At 39.9% G+C, this 18918-nt stretch overlaps 1 protein-coding gene across 1 annotated transcript; it reads right to left on the bottom strand.

Annotated features, from left to right (window-relative positions):
- Positions 1-1849: 1849 nt before the first annotated feature.
- Positions 1850-18469, bottom strand: mxra5a (matrix-remodelling associated 5a). Its single transcript, XM_072451379.1, has 7 exons — positions 18265-18469; positions 17296-17425; positions 16440-16830; positions 11946-16109; positions 10552-11467; positions 7966-8286; positions 1850-4479 (listed from the first exon to the last, which is right to left on the bottom strand). Exons 1-7 carry the CDS (start codon positions 18453-18455, stop codon positions 2892-2894), a joined length of 7701 nt encoding a protein of 2566 aa, XP_072307480.1. The 5' UTR covers positions 18456-18469; the 3' UTR covers positions 1850-2891.
- Between the last annotated feature and the right edge of the window lie 449 nt (positions 18470-18918).

Here is an 18918-nt window from a genome sequence, read left to right as displayed (position 1 = left end):
CTTTATGAGTACAATAAGGCTGACTTTCACGGACTGGTGAAGAAAAAGGAAATTGACATTTCCAGTAGATTTCCATGTGTAGATTACCAGAACACTCGGCTCTGAAAACAAAGGGAATATGTTTATGTTTGATTTTACCTGTTACTTAGCAACCAGATTGTAAACAAGGGCAAAAGTCCATTTCGATCATACAACATCACAGAGGTGGAGGTACTCTGTTGTAGAACTCAGCTCTACTTCCTGTCATCAGCTCTACTTCCTGTCAACCTTGAATTGTCACAATGTATTCACAAACTGCAACTTGACTGATGAAAAACTATGACAATTATTTACCACAGGGACAATCTCAACAAACAACATTATAATAAGAAAAACATGAGAACCTGTCATATGATATCACTACAACAATGTGCTGCATCATTTAAACGAACATTTAAAAAGACAATGGACCTTAACTGCCCAGATCAAACCAAGCTCGTAACCAAAGAAACGAGCACTGGTAGTGGCAATGTTCTGGCTTCATTCACACATGACTTCCCAGGAATTTGCATGTGTGAATGGGACTATAGATACTTATTTCTAGGTATTATCCAAGTTGTAATGGCATAAATATTTGTTCTATAACCGAGCAGCCTTGCATGGCGTGTTGTTGAACCGAGCAGACCATGCCTAATTCTTGGTTGCTATCAGTTACTGGGAAAACCATGTGTTGTTGTGGCTTTGGCTCAAACTGTTCGACACTACAGCCCAATAATGTAACTTTAATATGAGCTGCTTTGGTGTGGACTGGACCTCATCTTTAACAGGCCGTTAATGACAGATAAGGAGCATCTGCAGATCCAATGGGGGATTTCCTCTGCACCAGCTGGTCACAGATGTTTCTAAGACTTGGCCAAAAACTGTGACCTAATTTCCCCTCTCAAACCTCACACAAATCAGATTATGGTTACAGACTTGCAAATAAATCATTACTAAACTAAATAATACATTTAAACGTTTTTCACCCAAACCTGACTATAATTTACTCTTAACACTAATCATTCATTATGCGACCTTATTACATTTAAGTCTAATGGATTAACTTGGAATTTGAATTAAAATAAAATATTGAAATGGAAAAAGGTCAGAATAGTTAAAAGTGCATGTACATTTTCTGATGGGCTCCGTGGAGTTATTGTTAGTTTGTCTGAAAAATTCCATACTATGGTATTAAATGTATCTTTCTTGCATGTTTATTTCTGCTAAAAATAATTTGGAAAAACATGCATTGTTTTTCTCCAGAGATCTGACCCGTGACTTAGCCTGATGGCATCACCTGGCAGTTTCCAAGGAGATTGACATGTTCCACAGTACAGCATTAAGGTTATACCACATTACAGGTCAGATCCTCACTCACAGTAATGCATGTTTTTCAATGTGTTTTTGAGCAATGAAAACATGTGGAACGTAAATGTAAGATGAATAAGTTTACTGTGGAACCTTTCAGGCAAAGAGAAAAGTTACAAAGTGTACCTTTAATATAGCTTTTTGCCCGTCTCTAAGCTCCAAAGTACTTCCACCTAGAATTAATCTAAAAATAATGTTGTATTGCGAGTTACCATGCAAACAAATAGCAACAAAAATGTGACCTATTTTCCTTATTCAAACGCCTCTTCTCACAATCCCATCTCCCCTGCATAAAATCTCCATTCTAATTCCCAGTAACTTCATTAAATCTCCTTCCTGAAGCATTTTAGACCCACAAGGAGAATTTCCAAAGTATTTCTCACCAAGAGATTTTAACAGTCATCATTTTCTGCACTTTTTGTCATGACTTTGCAAAAATAAGTTTTTGTTTGGAACGCTGAGGTTAAAAACAGATCCAAGTTTTATTAAAATTTGCAAAAATCAATGCATTACAGTTGTTTGTTGATAAATAAGTTACAAATAGAAAACCTACATAGATCAGCATTTATACAAGTAGATTCAAAGTGTGCCAACAGGAGAGATAACATGTGCGACATAAAAAAACATACAAAATATTTCTCAATCTATTATTAAGTTAAACAATATTTTCTCACAAAGCAGTTCAATGCAGTGTGACATTGATGGTCATTTTTAAAAGGTGACATATTGAACAATTCAAACAGATACAGATTTGTCAAAACTGATCAAAATCTAATTCTTCATATTATGTACTAATTGAGTTAAATACATTTTTGGTTGATCATAAAAGATCCTGTACCTGATTTTGACTCCTGAGTGAAGAATATGTTTCTGTTTTAACTGTTACAGCCTCCCACGTATTCCCTGGCGACTAAATGGTTTGCATTCAACCAAATTCTTGTGAAATGTCAAGGTGATAACCTTCAGTCTCATATTTTTCCTCAAATAGATGCTTTTACATTATACTGTGTGGTGTAAATGGCACTTGCCGTGTAACCATTTTAGTGTACAAGCAGTGGATCTTTTCCTATATATTTTTCATTACTTCCGCATATTGTCCTTTTCAACAGCTCCCAAAAGCTCTAAGCTCACTTGAGTCCATTCCATAATGCATATTATAGACCCTCTTCAAGAGAGTCTTCTGGGCACATTGCGAGTGCACATTTTTTCATTTTTCTTTCTTTTTTTAAAAAGGATTTTTTGACTCGTCGGGCTTTATTAGAAGACAGAACAGCTCAGTATGAAATGGGGATGAGCGAGAAGGGAGGACATACAGTAAACTGTCGGAGCTGTGATTCAAACTCACGATACAGCGGCCGGCTGCACATGGAGCCTGGCATGTGTATTGCCACCTTAAACACTCGACCAACGGGCAGAACACATTTTTGAATTTTCCAACAATAGTTTGTAAACTTAAACTGTTTTGTGTCGGCAGTTTCTTAGGCAATTTACAGTTAATTTTCATTTTAGTAAACATTGAGATATGTTGTTTTTGAGTCCACTCCAATAGCATTTCTTGCTGTACATTTGTATACTCCAGAATCTCTTAGCGTCGGGTTTTGTATGATTAATGAACCTTGCGGATGTAGATATTTATTACCAAAGAGTCGTGGTTGTGCGCTAACAACTAACCTCGATTTGTCTGGTGTTTCCCAGGCTACTTCCACATTGGGAATTCCCGTAGCTGCACAGTTCAGTTGCATTGCTACTCCACGTTTTGCATATGTCACTGAATTCGGTCCATTCGTGATGCGAGGAGGGTAGGCTACTACGATTACAGAAACGGACAAAACTGAGCTACCATATTCGTTAGTTGCCCTGCAAACATACAAACCTCTGTCATAAACGCTAACCTGTTGAATCACTAGCGTACCATTTTGTAAGACAGAGTACCTCCCAGCTTGTTGCGGGCGACCCAGTACAACTCCACTTGGTAGTGTCCACGTTAGCCTCGGCAGTTCCATATTTATGACGCAATGTAACATTAACATCTCCCCATGCAGAATGTTAATAGGTGAATTATATCTATTAACAATTTCTGGTTTTCTTCCTGGTGTTAACTGTACAATTTGTTCAACTTGACCAGCGTTGCTTTGTCCTAAACATTTGAATGTCCCAGCTTCAGCTAAAGACGGGTTGCTAATTATTAAAGAGCCATCTTGACGGTGGAAAAACTTTGTAAAACGTGCACCGCTGAGCAAAGGAGTCCCATTCGGGAGCAACCATGTCTTTTGTAGGATGTTATTACCTTCAAATGAGCAATTCAAAATCATAGCATTGCCTGCAGTTAATGAGACAGTGTCCATTTTGGTTCCCGAAACTTGAATTCTAGCGTTGGCTTCTTTAACCTCAAGGATTACTGCTAATCGAACCTCTCCTCCTTCGTTTCTAGCAATACAGCCGAGCTTCCCCGAATCGCTCTTTTTAGCTGATCGTATTTCCAAAGTGCCATTTTGAAAAACAGTAATCCTGTTGCTGAAATAAGGTGCAGGTAGGATAACATTACCAGGAAGCACCCACATAATCCTTGGATTTGGAGTCCCCTTGGCAACACAATCTATTAAAATCCGATCATTTTGAATTGTGGATACTTTAGAACTACTTCTTTGCGGGTTGCTAATAACAGGCGCTGTAACCAAAATGTCAACTTTTACAATTTTGTTGTCTTGTCCGACGTTATTTCGAGCGATGCAAGTGTAATCCCCAGCATCAAAACGTTGAACTTTCTGCACAATTAGTGTTCCGTCATTCAAAACTTGATATTTCTGAGTATTTGATTCAATAATCCGATTCATTGGCGATATCCAAGTGTAAGTAGGAGTCGGTTTACCATCAGCGTGGCATTGTATGGTTAGATTTTCACCGTAGATAACGTGAATGGATGACATTTGTGTTCTGTTTTGGATTTGTGGAGGAGACGACACAGATTTGACCTTGATGTGGATTTTCATTTCATCTTTTCCGATTTGGTTTTCAGCGTAGCAGGTGTAGTCGCCCTCCTCCCGCATCCCCACGTCGTTGAAGAAGAGGGTGCCATTGTCAAACACCACGTATCTAAAAAAGAAAAGTCATAATTTTGTTTAAACAACTGCTGTTAGAATAGCTAATGGTTCAACATGAAAAGACCACAATTGAGTTCAAGTTTTAGTGAGGAAAGAAAGAGTCAGACAGGATAACAATCAGCAGAGTCAGCCTTGGTGGTCAAAATCTGAACGGAACAGTACTTCTGCAAAAAATACATCTTGCCTTTTAATAAATTCAATACTGCACAAAACATTAGTACTATATGGTCTGGTGTGGGGTACATGACTGGCTAGTCTCAATGGGGAAATTGAGATTGCATTTCCTTAAATGTTCCACAGTATTACTGGTGTTCTCTTGGGTACTTTGAAAAACATTCACTACTGTAAGGGGTGTGCCAAAATATTGAAAGATCGATTATGGTGATGGAGTATCAACACTGTGGGCTGCTGTATCAATACATTCAACTCAATTCAATTAAAAAAAATTGTATAACGCCCAAAATCACAACAGTAGTTGCCTCGAGGGGAGACAGTGAAAAAGCAGATTAAACAATGTTCATAAGGACTTGGCAACGTCCCAGCATCCCGTGTCCTGAGACAAATGTCCCAAGCTCCCCTGTCTTTAGACCCTCCTTCTCTGCCAGGAAAAAACTACTAAACCTCTTTAGAAAAAAAGGAGAAACCTGGAGGAGTTCCACAGTGAAGGAGAGATCCGACTCCCTCGGACGGACAGATATATCACCATGAGTCATTTTTGGTATAATTTCCCAAATGATCTTGTGACAACACTACAATTACATGTTTAGAGAAAGGAAACTTATATATTCATACAACTATTCTAATTATTACAATTGGAGTAAATCACCTTAAAAAAGAAAAGCATGTCAAATAGGTTAGGGTCAGGTAAAGGTAAAAAATAGTGATATATCGTACAATATCATCAGCTACATATAGATTATTGTATGTTGGCCTTTGTTACTCTGGATAATTTTCAGCAAATCAATACCATCTCCATGAAGACAAGCAGGTGGCATGCCCTCCACCAGAAATGTTACATAATGCACCTTTAAGGAAAACTAGTCGACATCAAATTCAGAATAATACTAGGTGTATACAGGACTAAACCATGATATGGGTGACTGACTGGGTTCATGTGCGTTTAAGCCCAAAGGAACATTAACACATAATTAACAACTCAATTATTTGTATATCTGTTCATCTAATATAAGTTATCTCGTTTAAGCCTTTATACCACAGGAGATAAAACCACTGCAATAGGGCCAAGTAGTGGATCTCTATTATAGAACCCTTTATAAGTATTTGCTGCTTCAAGGCTGCTCTTTGTGCTCAGAGATACATGGATTTAAGCATATCACTTTTTTCCATTTATCCAAGATGGCCTTACATAACATGGATTACTTAGCGATAAAAAGAAAATACTTTCAGCATTAAATACTTGTTTTAAGCATAAAACTACTTTGAAAAATTGTGACCTTGCATTTATTCAACCCTTGAGCTACTATTTCTGTTTTAAACACAAAACAAACAAACAAACAAACAAACACACACACACACACACACACACACAAACAAACACACACACACACAAACACACACACACACACAAACAAACACACACACACACACACACTCACACACACACACACAAACACACACACAAACAAACACACACACACACACACACACACACTCACACACACACACACAAACACACACACACACACAAACACACACACACACACACACACAAACACACACACACACACAAACACACACACACACACTCACACACACACACACACACACAAACAAACACACACACACACACTCACACACACACACACACAAACACACACACACACACACACACACTCACACACACACACACACAAACACACAAACACACACACACACACACACTCACACACACACACACACACACTCACACACACACACACACACACTCACACACACACACTCACACACACACTCACACACACACAAACACACACACACACACACACTCACACACACACACACACACACTCACACACACACACACACTCACACACACACACTCACACACACACTCACACACACACACACACACACACACACACACTCACACACACACACACACTACAGATGCCTGTGGGTCATCCAGACCCGAGTGGCAACTAAAGCTATTTACTGAGAGTTCACACTTCGCCGTGATATTTTAAATCTACTTTTTGGTCTGGTTTTCCACAGATCTGACCTGTAACTTAGCCAGGGGCCATCACCAAAATAAAAGTCAAATTTTGTTCATTGTCTGTCAAATTAGTCTATTTTCAGATTGAGTCTACAAGTGATTGTCTACATTGTGTTGGTTATGATGTCAGTCCAATCCTAATCATTGAAGCTGTTTGTGCCTTCCATTTTTTTGTGATGGCCTTCTTCCCAGCTGCCAGAAGTATGTTCTAAAGATATCTGTCCATTGTGTCCGTGGGTGAGTGGGATGGTGGTGTCGAAAACAGTCTGCAGTGCATTATTTCTGTCCAATATTTTTGTGCAACAGGACAGTCCAAAAACACCTGAAACTGCCACAGTTTTTCCAACATTCAGCGTTTCCCTGTGAATAATGAACACTTTGACATGGTGTTATGAAAGTTCATATTTAGAAGCCTTAGTAATGATTAAAGTCAGAGGGTTATAATTGTCGATAATTTGTTTCATTTCTTGATTATAATTTGAGCTGAAAAAAAAATCGTCCATTCCACCTTTAAATCAATGTTTTTAACCATGCCATATAAATCCAGAGATTGTTTTATTCTTCTCATCAAATAGCTGGTAGGGGATGGAAATTGGCAATCAGGAATAGATAGAGAAATCCGGGCACTAATAGTTATAGTTTCAGTCCTTTGGCTCAAAGAGATATGGAATAAGGTTTAATTTTTCAATGTCTTTCTTTACAAAGGTGAAAAGGGTAGTAGTAAAAAAAAAACAAAAAAAAAAACAACTTTTCCAAATAGAGTTGTGCTCATTGCTTTGTGTTGGCAGAAAAAAGGATCAATGAAACAAATGTACAAAAGTAAAACATGGGATTTTTAGTTGTAGTAGGTATAGTTTTTTGGAGATAGATTATTTCCTGAGAGGCCAGGTATTGTGAGGCCAGGTATTGTTCTGTAAATTGCTTTTCTTTTCTTTTCTTTTCTTGAATATAGATATGTTTTATGTCATACTGTGTAGAACATTCAAGGAAGAGCATTGACATGTCCATGGAGAAAAACATGTGGCAGATCCTCCACCAGAAATGTTATATGGTGCACTTTTAATACCACGAAACAAATACACTATCGATTGTGTAACTTGGAAAGCAAAACATAAATTGTACCCATTATCATTGGTTGCATGAGAAAAGGCCACTAAAAGTGTAAAATTAAATTTCTTATGAACAGGCAAACAGAAAAAGTCTGTTTTGAAAAGTAGAATAGAAACTAAAAGTATAAACTTTTACCTGCGGCTGCGTCCTGTTCTGTCTCGGAGCTTCTCATTGTTAACCATGGTCCCGTCAGGTAAAGCCCAGCTGATTTCTGGATTTGGGAGTCCGGACGCAACACAGTCAACCTTCAGATCCTCCCCGTAGACCACCTCCTGACTAGATCTCAGGCTTTTTTGCTCAATTTTGGCCGGTTTTGTCAAAATCTGGACTCCAAGAGCAATATAATCATCTCCCATCTTGTTTCGAGCCACACACAGGTAGTCCCCGCCATCTTTGTCCGTGACCAAGTAAACGGTTAATGAGCCATTGGGGTGGACTTGAATTCTTGGGTCAAAACTGAAATTAGAAGACAATATAATGCCATGAGAACATAAAGTAACTATTCCAAGCACATATGAAGAACTTAAGAAGGACTAAAACAATAATGTATACTGTTGTTGTGGCCTTGAGCAAGACACTTAACACTCCTCGCCTCTAATGTCTGCATGCACTTGTGTATGAATGTGTGTATGAGTGATTCCTTATGTGGAAAAGCACTATATAAAAGGTTACCATTCAATAAATCAGAACTGATTGAGTACTAAACTTGAACCAACAAATTTACAACTTCTTCAGATCTGAAAAGACTAAAATGTTGTGGGGGCAGCAGTCCAAGCAGGGACTCTCTGACTTCCTACTCCCCAGACACTTCTTCCAACTCCTCCGGGGGGATCCCAAGGCATTCCCTGGCCAGCCGAGGAACACAGTCCCTCCAGGGTGTCCCGAGTCTTCCACGAGGCCTCTTCCCGGTGGGAAATGCCCAAAACATCTCCCCAGGGAGGCGCTCAGGGAGGCATCCGGAAAACAGATGCCCGAGCCATCTCAGCTGGCTCCTCTCGACGTGGAGGAGCAGCGGCTATACTCCAAGCTCCTCCCTCAGTCACATGGGTAGGAACGTAGATTGACTGGTAAATCGGGTGCTTTGCCTTCCAACTCCTTCTTCACCACAACAGTCCATCACTGCCGACGCTGCACCGATCTGCCTGTCAATCTCATGTTTCATCCTTCCCTCACCCGTGAACAAGACCCCGAGATACTTGATCCGTCTGTAGTTGGAACACACCCTCCGGTGTGAACAAAGGGACCACCACCCCAGTCTGCCAGTCCAGAGGCACTGTCCCCAACCGCCACGCGATGTTGCAGAGACGTGTCAGCCAAGACAGTCCTACAACATCCAGAGACATTAGGTACCCAGGGCGGATCTCATCCACCCCCGGAGCCCTGCCACCGAGGAGTTTGTCAACAACCTCAGTGACTCCAGCCTCCGAGTCCTCAGTCTCTGCTTCCCATCAGAAGACGTGACTGAGGGATTAAGGAGATCCTCAAAGTATTCCTTGCACCGTCCGACGACAGCCCCAGTCAAATTCAGCAAGTCTCCACCCGCACCGTAAACGGTGTTGGTGAAGCACTGCTTCCCCCTCCTGAGGCGCCGGACGGTTTGCCAGAATTTCTTTGGGGCCGACAGATAGTCCTCCTCCATGGCCTCCCCAAACTCATCCCAACTCCTCTGTCTTTGCCTCTGCGACAGCACAAGCTGCAGCCCGCCTGGCCTGCCGATACTTGTCAACGGTCTCAGGAGTCCTACAAGCCAAAGAGGCCTGATAAGCCTCCTTATTCAGCCTGACGACATCCCTTACTTCCGATGTCCCAGGGTTCGGGAGTTGCCGCCTACAGGCACCTGAGACCTTGCGACCACAGCTCAGAGCAGCCGAATTGACAATAGAGGTGGAGATCACAGTCCACTCGGACTCAATATCCCCAGCCTCCCCTGGGACATGGGAGAAGCTCTCCCAGAGGTGTGAGTTGAATACCCTACTGACAAAGGGCTCCACTAGAAGTTCCCAACAGACCCTCACAATGCGCTTGGGTCTGCCAAGTCTGTCCGGCTTCCTCCTCCGCCAGCGGATCCAACTCACCACCAGGTGGTGATCGGTTGACACTTAGAACTAGAATATGTAAGTCTTAACTTAAGCTAAACCAGAATTAAACAGGTCTAAGGTAGCTCTTGATTAGATTGAACCTGGACAAATTGAATGCAAAAAAAAACATGCAGCCGAATCCCAGCCTTGTTTGTGAAGGGCGAACTGCTGAATGGAGTAAATAGGCTCACTTCCCCGATCAATTCATTACACAAATTAGCACTCAATGTTGTTAAAATACTCCCAGTATTTCTAACTAACGTCTAATCGAATGTGAACAGTCCATAGCCACAAATAAGGACTTGTCGGAAGACAGTCAAAAGTATTGCAGTATTGCTCAGCGGACTGCAGAGGCCACTAAAAGACACCATGACTTCAGCCAAGCTTCAGCAGCAGAAGTGAGGGGAAAACAGGCTAATTTTGATACATTTTGGAACAATTTAAATATGCTTGTGACACACGGTAATTTTAGATTTATTGGACAATCATTGCTTGCCTTGATTGCCCAGACCGCACGCTATTGCCAAAATTGTTGTTGCATACAAATCAAAGAAATAACCAGTATAAATGCCTAGTTAGTAGATGTGCCAATGAAACTTAATTTTCTTTCAAGTTTTGTAAATGTTGTGTTTATTTTACTTACCTATATTGTGCATCAACTAGTTTCTTCGATGGCGTTCTCCAGATCACTCTTGGTTGTGGATCTCCTTCAGCCACACAGTCCAGCTTTAGCTTCCCTCCGTAAATCACTTGTGTCAACTTGGGTGATGACATTGTAATGCTAGCCTTAGCCATTAGCATCTTACTCTTCACAACCAGGTTCACTGTTCTCTTGCTTGTCCCCATCATGTTACTAGCAAAACATTCGTACTTTCCAGCATGTCCTTGGGTTAAACTTTGCATAATAAGTGTACCATTTGGAAAGACCATAATGTTACGTCCATTTAAGTATTGAGATGATGTTAGCTGGATGTTGTCTGGTGTAGTCCAGCGTATTGTTGGTTGAGGCAAACCGCTTGCAGTGCATTGCAAGTAGACAATGCCATTTTCTGTAGCGGTGATGTTTTCAATAGTCATTTGTTGAAAAACTGGAGGCAATGACGAAACGTATAACCTTATTGAAACTGTATCTGCTCCTGCAGTGCTGCTCCCAACACATTTATAAATTCCTCGATCTGAAAAGCCAGCATGGGATATTCGTAAAGTACCGTTTTGTAAAATGCTAACACGATGTGAGGCTAGCCCGAAAGGTGCAGAACCAATTTGGGCATGATTTGGTAACACCCATGTCACTCTCGGTTTTGGGTGGCCTTCTACTTGGCAATCTAAGTCAATGTTGGATCCCAAATTTACAGAAATGTCACGATGTCGTGGTTGAAGAATTTTTGGATGTTGAGAGAGCACCACAAGGTTGGTGAGCATCTGGTCCGAGCCATATTGGTTTTGCACAGTGCAAAGATATTCTCCACCATCCACTGGTTGAATGTTTCGTATGATAAGAGTCCCGTTTTTGTGCACTTCAAAACGCTGAAGTTTGGTGTTCTCAGGGATACTGGTGCCTAAAGAGGTAAGAAATAAAGAATTAAAATCAGTGTATATCGAAGCCAACTCCTATCTGGACAAAAATCATCCTTATATAAGCAAAAGCAGAAGATCATCAATAAACTGCTTCCAACAATGAAAAATGTTAAATCACACAAACAAAAGGAAATGAACAAATTCAAAAAAGATCATCAAATACATAACGAAATGTATTAGGCTATATCATATTTCAATTAACATCAAATATATAGGTGGTTGAAAATGATACCCTAGATTCATTAGAAATTGTTCAACTTTTTTACATTTTCACATAAAAATTGCAAAATTTCTCTCAATACATGTGTTCAATGCCATAGCCTTTTTCCCAACATCATAAACCACTTCCAATCTGTTACAAAAATGTCTACAGTTTCTCTCATTGCACCAAGGCTAAACTGTGAAAATGCTGGTTGTTAAATGCTAAATTAGGGAGCTAGCTACATGACTCATACGTACCGGTTGAAACTTTAGTCCATGACAGGAAGGGTTTCGGTTCTCCATTGGCCACGCAGGGAAGTATGGCATCTGTTTCTGCTTTTACGCTCATAATTTGGAAATTACCCTTGGTTATCCTTGGCTTCCCCTTCGGATAAGTGGCTAAGGCGGGAAGCTTTGACGTAGTGCTAGCTTGCGATGATTCTGTCCACAATTCAGCCAAAAAGGGGGTAAGAGTCGGGGCAGGAGTGGTCCTCAAGTTGATTGAAGGTATAGTGGGATTTGAACTAATAAATTGGTTCTTTCTGTGGTTTGATGATTGGGTCACACCATCGTAAAGTGCTGTAGGTTGAGTTGGCGGCTGGGTGGCATCCGTGGAAGGGGTGGCAAAGGTTTTTAGCAATTTAGCTTGATTGCTTTGGTCTAGTGTTGTGCTAATGATATTGTGAGTAGCTTGGTGGGTGGTTTTTCTTGCTAGACTTGGAGACAAAGTCGAGTTTTGCACAGGAATATGGGAAGATTTTTTTGATTTAGCGTCAAAATGTTGGGCTTGTTTTGCATCTTTTCCACTAAGTGCGATGTTAGAAACGTCCCGTGTTGTGTAATTTAGTATAGAGGGTATTTTAGTTGTTTTTGTAATAGAAATTGATGGGGGAAAAAGATTTTTTTTTTTATTTTCTTGGTCTTCATCCTTAACTTTGGGGCTAACCCTGATTGTTGGAGCTTGCTTCATTGTTACATTCAAAAACGATGATTGGGGAGTTGTTTTCGCTATTTTAAGGGTAGCACTAATGCTAGGAGGAGGCTGAGAAGAGGGAGCTACTAGAGTTTTTGTATCAGCAATTTGCAAAGATACCGAATTTGTTGGACTTGGCTGGTTTTGATGGCCATTTGCAATAGCAGGAATGCTGGTTGGTTGTTTACTAGCATTTTGGAATAAAATGACTTGTTCATTTTTGGTGTGTTGGTCTTCATTGAAAATGTTCAGCCTTTTGCTAATGTTGGTCGCTTGTTTAGTAGTATATGTTAATGGAGGAGTTATTTCAGTTGGGATTATTTTAGAATAGATTACATATTCACTGTGATTATGTGGCTGTTTGGTACTTTGTTTTAGGTTTGGTTCAGTGGCGGCGATTTTGGAACTGGCAAAAGTAGATGCAGTAATTGGTAAAGTCGTTGTAAATGCTATATTTTCAACATTATCTGGCTTATTGTTTTGAGATGAAGTTATATAAAAGATTTCTGGCTGTTTTGTAACCGCTTGTACTTCAAAATTGTGGCCTGTTGTGACCATTAAACTACTTGTATCTTGGAAATGGTATATCTCCTCTACTTTATGCTCCGCTAAGGAAGCTAGCGAGGACGAACGGCTTTCTAACTGCTCCCCGGTCCCATTCACAAGATGTTTTGGTCCTTTGGGGGTTGTGAATCTTTGGCGCGATTGAATTAGCTTTCTATTTGCGTGCCTTAGCTCCTCAGAGGAACTATCTGCTATAGAGTTTTTCAATGGCGTCTGGGATAAAGGTTTAACATGTGGCAAAGGTTGGCTTGTAAACTTTTGCTGAGATTGTGATTGGATTGTGTCCAGTCTTGTCTCTGGAAAAGCAGTTGGAGTAAAAGCGTGTACTAAATTATTTTCAACAAATTTGGTGTCTGATGGACTTTCTGTGCTTGCTTTATGGTTTCTGATGTTTGACGTAGATTCCTTTTCGAACGGAACAATTGTCTCTAAAGTCGGCAAAACGTCTATGTTTAGCTCTGTAGGCACAGCACTTACTTGGTTGATACTTTCATCACCTAAAGCATTGTTTTTTATCTTTTTGTTTTGCTTGTTTTTACGCCTATTTGGCTTTTTCTTACGGTTTCCACTGCCTCTTTCTGAATTCGGCTGACTCATACTGGATTGCTTGTTCCATATTTGCACAGTTTTTGGGGGAACTAAATCAATAATGGCTTCAAATTGTAATAGACCCACATCTTTTGGCTTTTGTTGACTTTTCTTTTCATTTATGAGTTTTATTTCATCTTCCTTACTTGATGCAATTGGGTCAACCGTTGAAACTGTTTGTTCTGTTTTAACTTTTTTATTTAATCTGGAAATTCTACTACTGCGATTTCCCTTAACTTTAGATCTTTTGGGATCAACTGCTTTGGTTCCTTTTACTGCACTGTCCTCATGATGGAAATAAGTGATGCTCTTGCTTGGAGTGTTTAAGCTTTCCTGCCAAACAGTGACAACTTGCAATGGAGCAGAAGTGGTTTGTGGGAGGAAAAACACATCGCTAGAAGTAGTAGGGGGCAAATTGAGGACATTTTGTGATGTCAATGGTTTTAGGGTTGTCGTATGCAAGCTATAAGCATTTTCCTGCTCAAAAATTGGTGTTGTGGTTAATTCCAGGCTAGATTTTTGATGCAAAGTCACTCTATCTGATGATCCTTCCATAGTTCCATGTGCTAAAGTTGTCAAACCTTGAGTTGTATATTGTTGAAAAGTTGTCTTTTCTTGCTCCAAAGTTGTTAACGCTCTAAATTGCATTGTGGGTTTTGGTGTCGTTGCCATTATAGGAGAAGAAGTTGTTACAAACTGCCCATTCTTGATTCGGATCTTTGACAAAATGTCAGCCCATCTTTCTGGATTTATTTTTGGTTTTGCCATGTTCATTCTTCTATGACTCTCAAATTGCACAATTGGTTTTCGTAACATAATTGGAGGTCTGCGCCAGGGAGTTCTTGACGGATGCATGCCATTTCGAATTGGGACAATTTTACCTATTGGTTTTGAATCAATAACGTCTTCAATATTGCCTGATCCTTCCTCCAACTCCTTAATCTGAACTTTAATTTTTGTACTCACCCCAGACGCTGATTGTGGCCTTAAAGGTAATCTTCTTAAAGGCCTTACCGTCCCAGTACGCTTTTTCACAATAACTTTAGCAGATTTTGTGTCTACACCATATTGATTCAAAGCAACACATTTGTAAAATCCATTATCGGTGGGTAAACTTTGCGGCATATGAAGTGTTCCATTAGAATAAACAAAAACTCTTGATGTATTGGACTTAAAACTAACTATATTACCATTTGGAATAATCCAATTGATTTCTGGATCAGGTGAACCAAAAGCATTGCAATTTAAGTTTAGAGAAGTTCCAGCGAATGGCTCAAAAGGTGTAGTAGCTTGGTCCTCTTCTGGTTGTGGGTTGGACAAATCTTGTATGCTAACATAGAAAAGCCATTTTGCAATGTCCTGGTCAACTTTAGCAATGCAGTAGTAATTCCCAGCATCTTTATGTTCGGCCTTTTTGATTTCCAGTTTACCATCTGCAGAGATGGACAATCTTTGGTCAAAATGTTCACTTGGAGCGACTAATTTTGTTCCATCTGGTAGTATCCATGTGAGAACAGGTTCACCAGAACTTTGCACGTTACATTGCAAGTCAAAGGTTTTGCCTAATATTGCCGTTTTATGTTTAGGATTTGTTTCTTCGATCATGACCCACGTTCTAGCTTGTCTTCGAATCATTTCCGTTTCCAAATTTTGCGAAAGTTGCGATGTTAGACTTAGCTTGACTTTCTTTCCAGTGGATCCCTGCCTGTTTAGTTGTAAATCAATATATGATTGCATTAGCCAAGACGGTTGCACCATGATGTTAGCTTTCACTCCTGTGTAATACAATGCGTCCTTATCGGAATACTGCTTGTAAAGATATGTAGGGTAGGGCTCTTTTGTTAGCATGATTTCTCTTTTTAAGTGCGCAGGTACGCTAGTATAATACGCGATCAATCTCCAAAGACGTTCATATGTCTCTCTGTCAACACCACAATCCAAATCTAGAGAAAGTGTAATGTTGCTAAGCATTTTAGCATTGTCAGTTTGCACAAAGCTAATTTTGCTAACATCTCTTGGTTTGTCAATACTGCATTCAAGCTCCACATTGTTGCCATGTTCATCTGATAGTCCAAGAGAAATATTTCCAAAAGGTTGTTTAAAATTGTCTTCAAATGTGAATTCGTGGTCCGTTTCCTCAAGTTTGGAGTGTTGATCTTTGGCGTTGATGATGGGGAGGCTGCATATCATGTTGTCCACAGCCTGAAGAGATTTTTTGTGGAGATTTCTTGGAGAGGTGCAAATTGGACACAGCTGACCACCAGGTGAAGCTCGGTCGTTTTTACACTTCAGCACATCTAGAAGAAAAATAAATGAATAAAACAATGGTATTCAAATGTTTTTCTCTTAACCTGTATTTATAAACTATTAGTTTAGGCAGTATTAGCCAACAGCCTTTATTTTAAAGAATTAATTTATTAAAAAAGGGAATGATTGGGAAGAAAATTGAAGACAAATCCAGATTTAGGATTGTATTTTGTTCAGACCCAGTTTTTGTTAATCCAGTTTACTCCTATTATTGTGCCAGACTTTTAGTTTGGTTTTATCACTGGACCTGCTCTATTGCCACAAAGACTACGTAAGAAACTATTTGTAATTTTCTGTTAATTTTCTATTAAAATTCTCACCTGGAAAATGTTGCACCCATTTGTGAATCCACTTCATGTTGCAGTCACAGACCAAAGGATTTCCGTTGAGAAACAAGTTCTCCAACTGTGGCATAGTCTCCAACATCTCCTTTGGTATAACACTCAGACTGTTATTGGACAGATACAGGTGTTTCAGCGTGGACAGGTGAAAAGAGTCCACTATCGTAAATGTGGTGAACGTAGACGGGTGAATTTGTTTTATTCTGTTTCCTTCAAGTTGTAAAAATCGTAAATGTGTTAGTCCGTGAAACGTGTCCGGATCTAAGGACTCCAAACTGTTGTGATCCAGATGAAGTCTCGCCAACAACCAGAGACCCAGGAATGTGTGGCGGTTCACCTCGAGCAGTTTGTTGTAGCTTAGCTTTAGCATCTGGGGGGAAAAGGAAAAGTTTAGCTAGTATATGGAGGGATGAGAATGAAATGGTGTAGTTGATATTGGGCAAATAAGTTTTGTGTATGAAATAAAAGCTTACAATATGCCACTGCCAGAACATTAATTGCATTTAACGGTGCTCTCTTCTGGTGCTGCCACAGAGATATTATTGCTTTTGTGTAGAATTATTAAAACTAGAGCATTAAAACTCTCTAAACTAAACAAAATCTATTTCCAGGCCAAGTTACAGGTCAGATCTGTGGAGACGTGAGCTGGCTCTCAGTAAGAAAGCATGTTTTTCAAGGTGTTTTGAACAATAAAAACATGAAGAATTTTGAAAAAACATGGGTGTATGAATAAATGAAATTGAGAAAAGTTTAAAACTACTGTGGAACATTCAAGGCAAGCAACAACAAGCTTTTGTTCATATCTGTCTGTTTGTTTGTTTGTTTGTTTTTTTACCTGCAGTGCTGAGAGGTCCTTGAACGCTCCATCAGGAAGTGAGTTCAGGTCGTTCCCATGGATCAGGAGTAGCTCGAGTTTGGTCAGGCCTGAGAAGGACTTCTCTGATAGTCTACTGATGCTGTTAAACCTGCAACACAACTAGTTTAGTCTGTGTTTAGTCTTGGTTAAGTCCTGGTTTAGATTTTGGTTCATCCTGGTTTGGGCCTGGTTAAGATCCAGTTAAGTTAGTCCTTGTTTAGATCTGATCTAGTCCTGGTTTAGACCTGATTCAGTCCATGTACTGCCTGCCATGTTTAGTCCTGTTTGGTTTAGCCCTAGTTTTGTACGTTACTGAGTTTAGACTTAATCCTGTTTTGATCCTGATTTAGACCTCTTTTTAGTAGTGATGGGGAAAGTGAAGCCTTGTGCTCCAAAGCTCAAAGCCCAAAGCTCCACCAAAATGAAGCTTCAAAATACTGTCATCGATCATGAAATGTAATGTACGGTACAACAAATGATGTGAAGTTTATTTTAAAGGTTTCCAACCAGTGTGTATGGACTTTTGTAGATTATGCTCACATGCAGAATGTCTCTTGATCTTTCTGATTTCACACAAACTGAAGCCTCGGTCACATGACTACCTTGTCTCTTGTCTCTGTTGAAGTGTCCAATGAGGGTGTAGTAAAAACACCCTTGTACACACCAGAAGGGTTAAGACCAGAAAGTACAATGCTGATTGACACCGATCGTATCTGCGCAGGTCTTGCTTATCCCGAACGCACCAAGTGACACATGGTTCATTTCGAGGCTTGATTAGACACGCCCATTTAAGCTCAAACTAAGGCTTCCGAGTTGTTTTGCCCATCACTACTTTTTAAGCCAAGGTTTGTCTTCAAATAGCACTTTTTGTTTATCTGCTTTGGCCTGATCTAGAATTCACTACTACCATAAGAATCACTACTACAACTACAACAGAAATGCCTTTACCCAAGGTTGATCCTCTCCACGTTGTGGTTGATATTGTTGGGCACAAAGGGCAGAGATCTAAAGGTGCAGTGCAGTTCAGTGGGCTGAGGACATGCACAGGAGCGTGGACAGGGGGCAGCAGAAAGGCAAAGGGCCACCCAACTCAAGAAGAAGAGAGGAAGAGGGAGCCGACATGAGATTGGACCAGTCATGATGAGGGGGTGGGGCTTAATATAGCTGCATTACGACAAAAACCTAAGAGAGAGAGAGAGAATGTGTCAATAATTATAAACATTTATGTTTAGTTGCAGTATAATATCACTTTCATGGCTCATTCTTGTGCATATACTAGCTAAAATGCTCAAAACTATAGTATATTCCACTTCCTTGATTATAATATCTCCTATTTTAATAATTTACTACCTACAAAGTCAGTAATAACTGCAACATTGACAAGTAATGGAAATCTGGATATAAATATACAATACGGTTTTGGACTGCTGAATAATAATAAAATAAGCAGTAATAAAATCTTTGCTATACGATTTATAGCAAAGTCTAATTCAAGCACAAAGCCAAACTTTAAAAAGCCAAAAACCAAATATGGACTGCTCATTGAAATCTTCAGTTTTTTTTTAATGAATGACTTCTTTTGTACAAAATGCAATGTTCACT

The sequence above is a fragment of the Eucyclogobius newberryi genome, unplaced genomic scaffold (assembly GCF_026437365.1).
Source record: "Eucyclogobius newberryi isolate DKJ021-1_F unplaced genomic scaffold, fEucNew1.0.hap1 SCAF_181, whole genome shotgun sequence".
Classification (NCBI taxonomy): domain Eukaryota; kingdom Metazoa; phylum Chordata; class Actinopteri; order Gobiiformes; family Gobiidae; genus Eucyclogobius; species Eucyclogobius newberryi.
The sequence above is the reverse complement of the archived record's forward strand: the minus strand, read 5'-3'. Positions and strand labels throughout refer to the sequence as shown.

Bases quoted from the DNA above. Each gene is read 5' to 3' on its own strand.
- mxra5a (XM_072451379.1), bottom strand. From the start codon at position 18,455: ATGACTGGTCCAATCTCATGTCGGCTCCCTCTTCCTCTCTTCTTCTTG. The intron at 16,110-16,439 runs GTGAGAATTTTA...TTTTTCTTCTAG, and splicing joins ATGGGTGCAACATTTTCCAG to ATGTGCTGAAGTGTAAAAAC. The intron at 4,480-7,965 runs GTAAAAGTTTAT...TTTCTTTTTTAG, and splicing joins AGAACAGGACGCAGCCGCAG to ATACGTGGTGTTTGACAATG.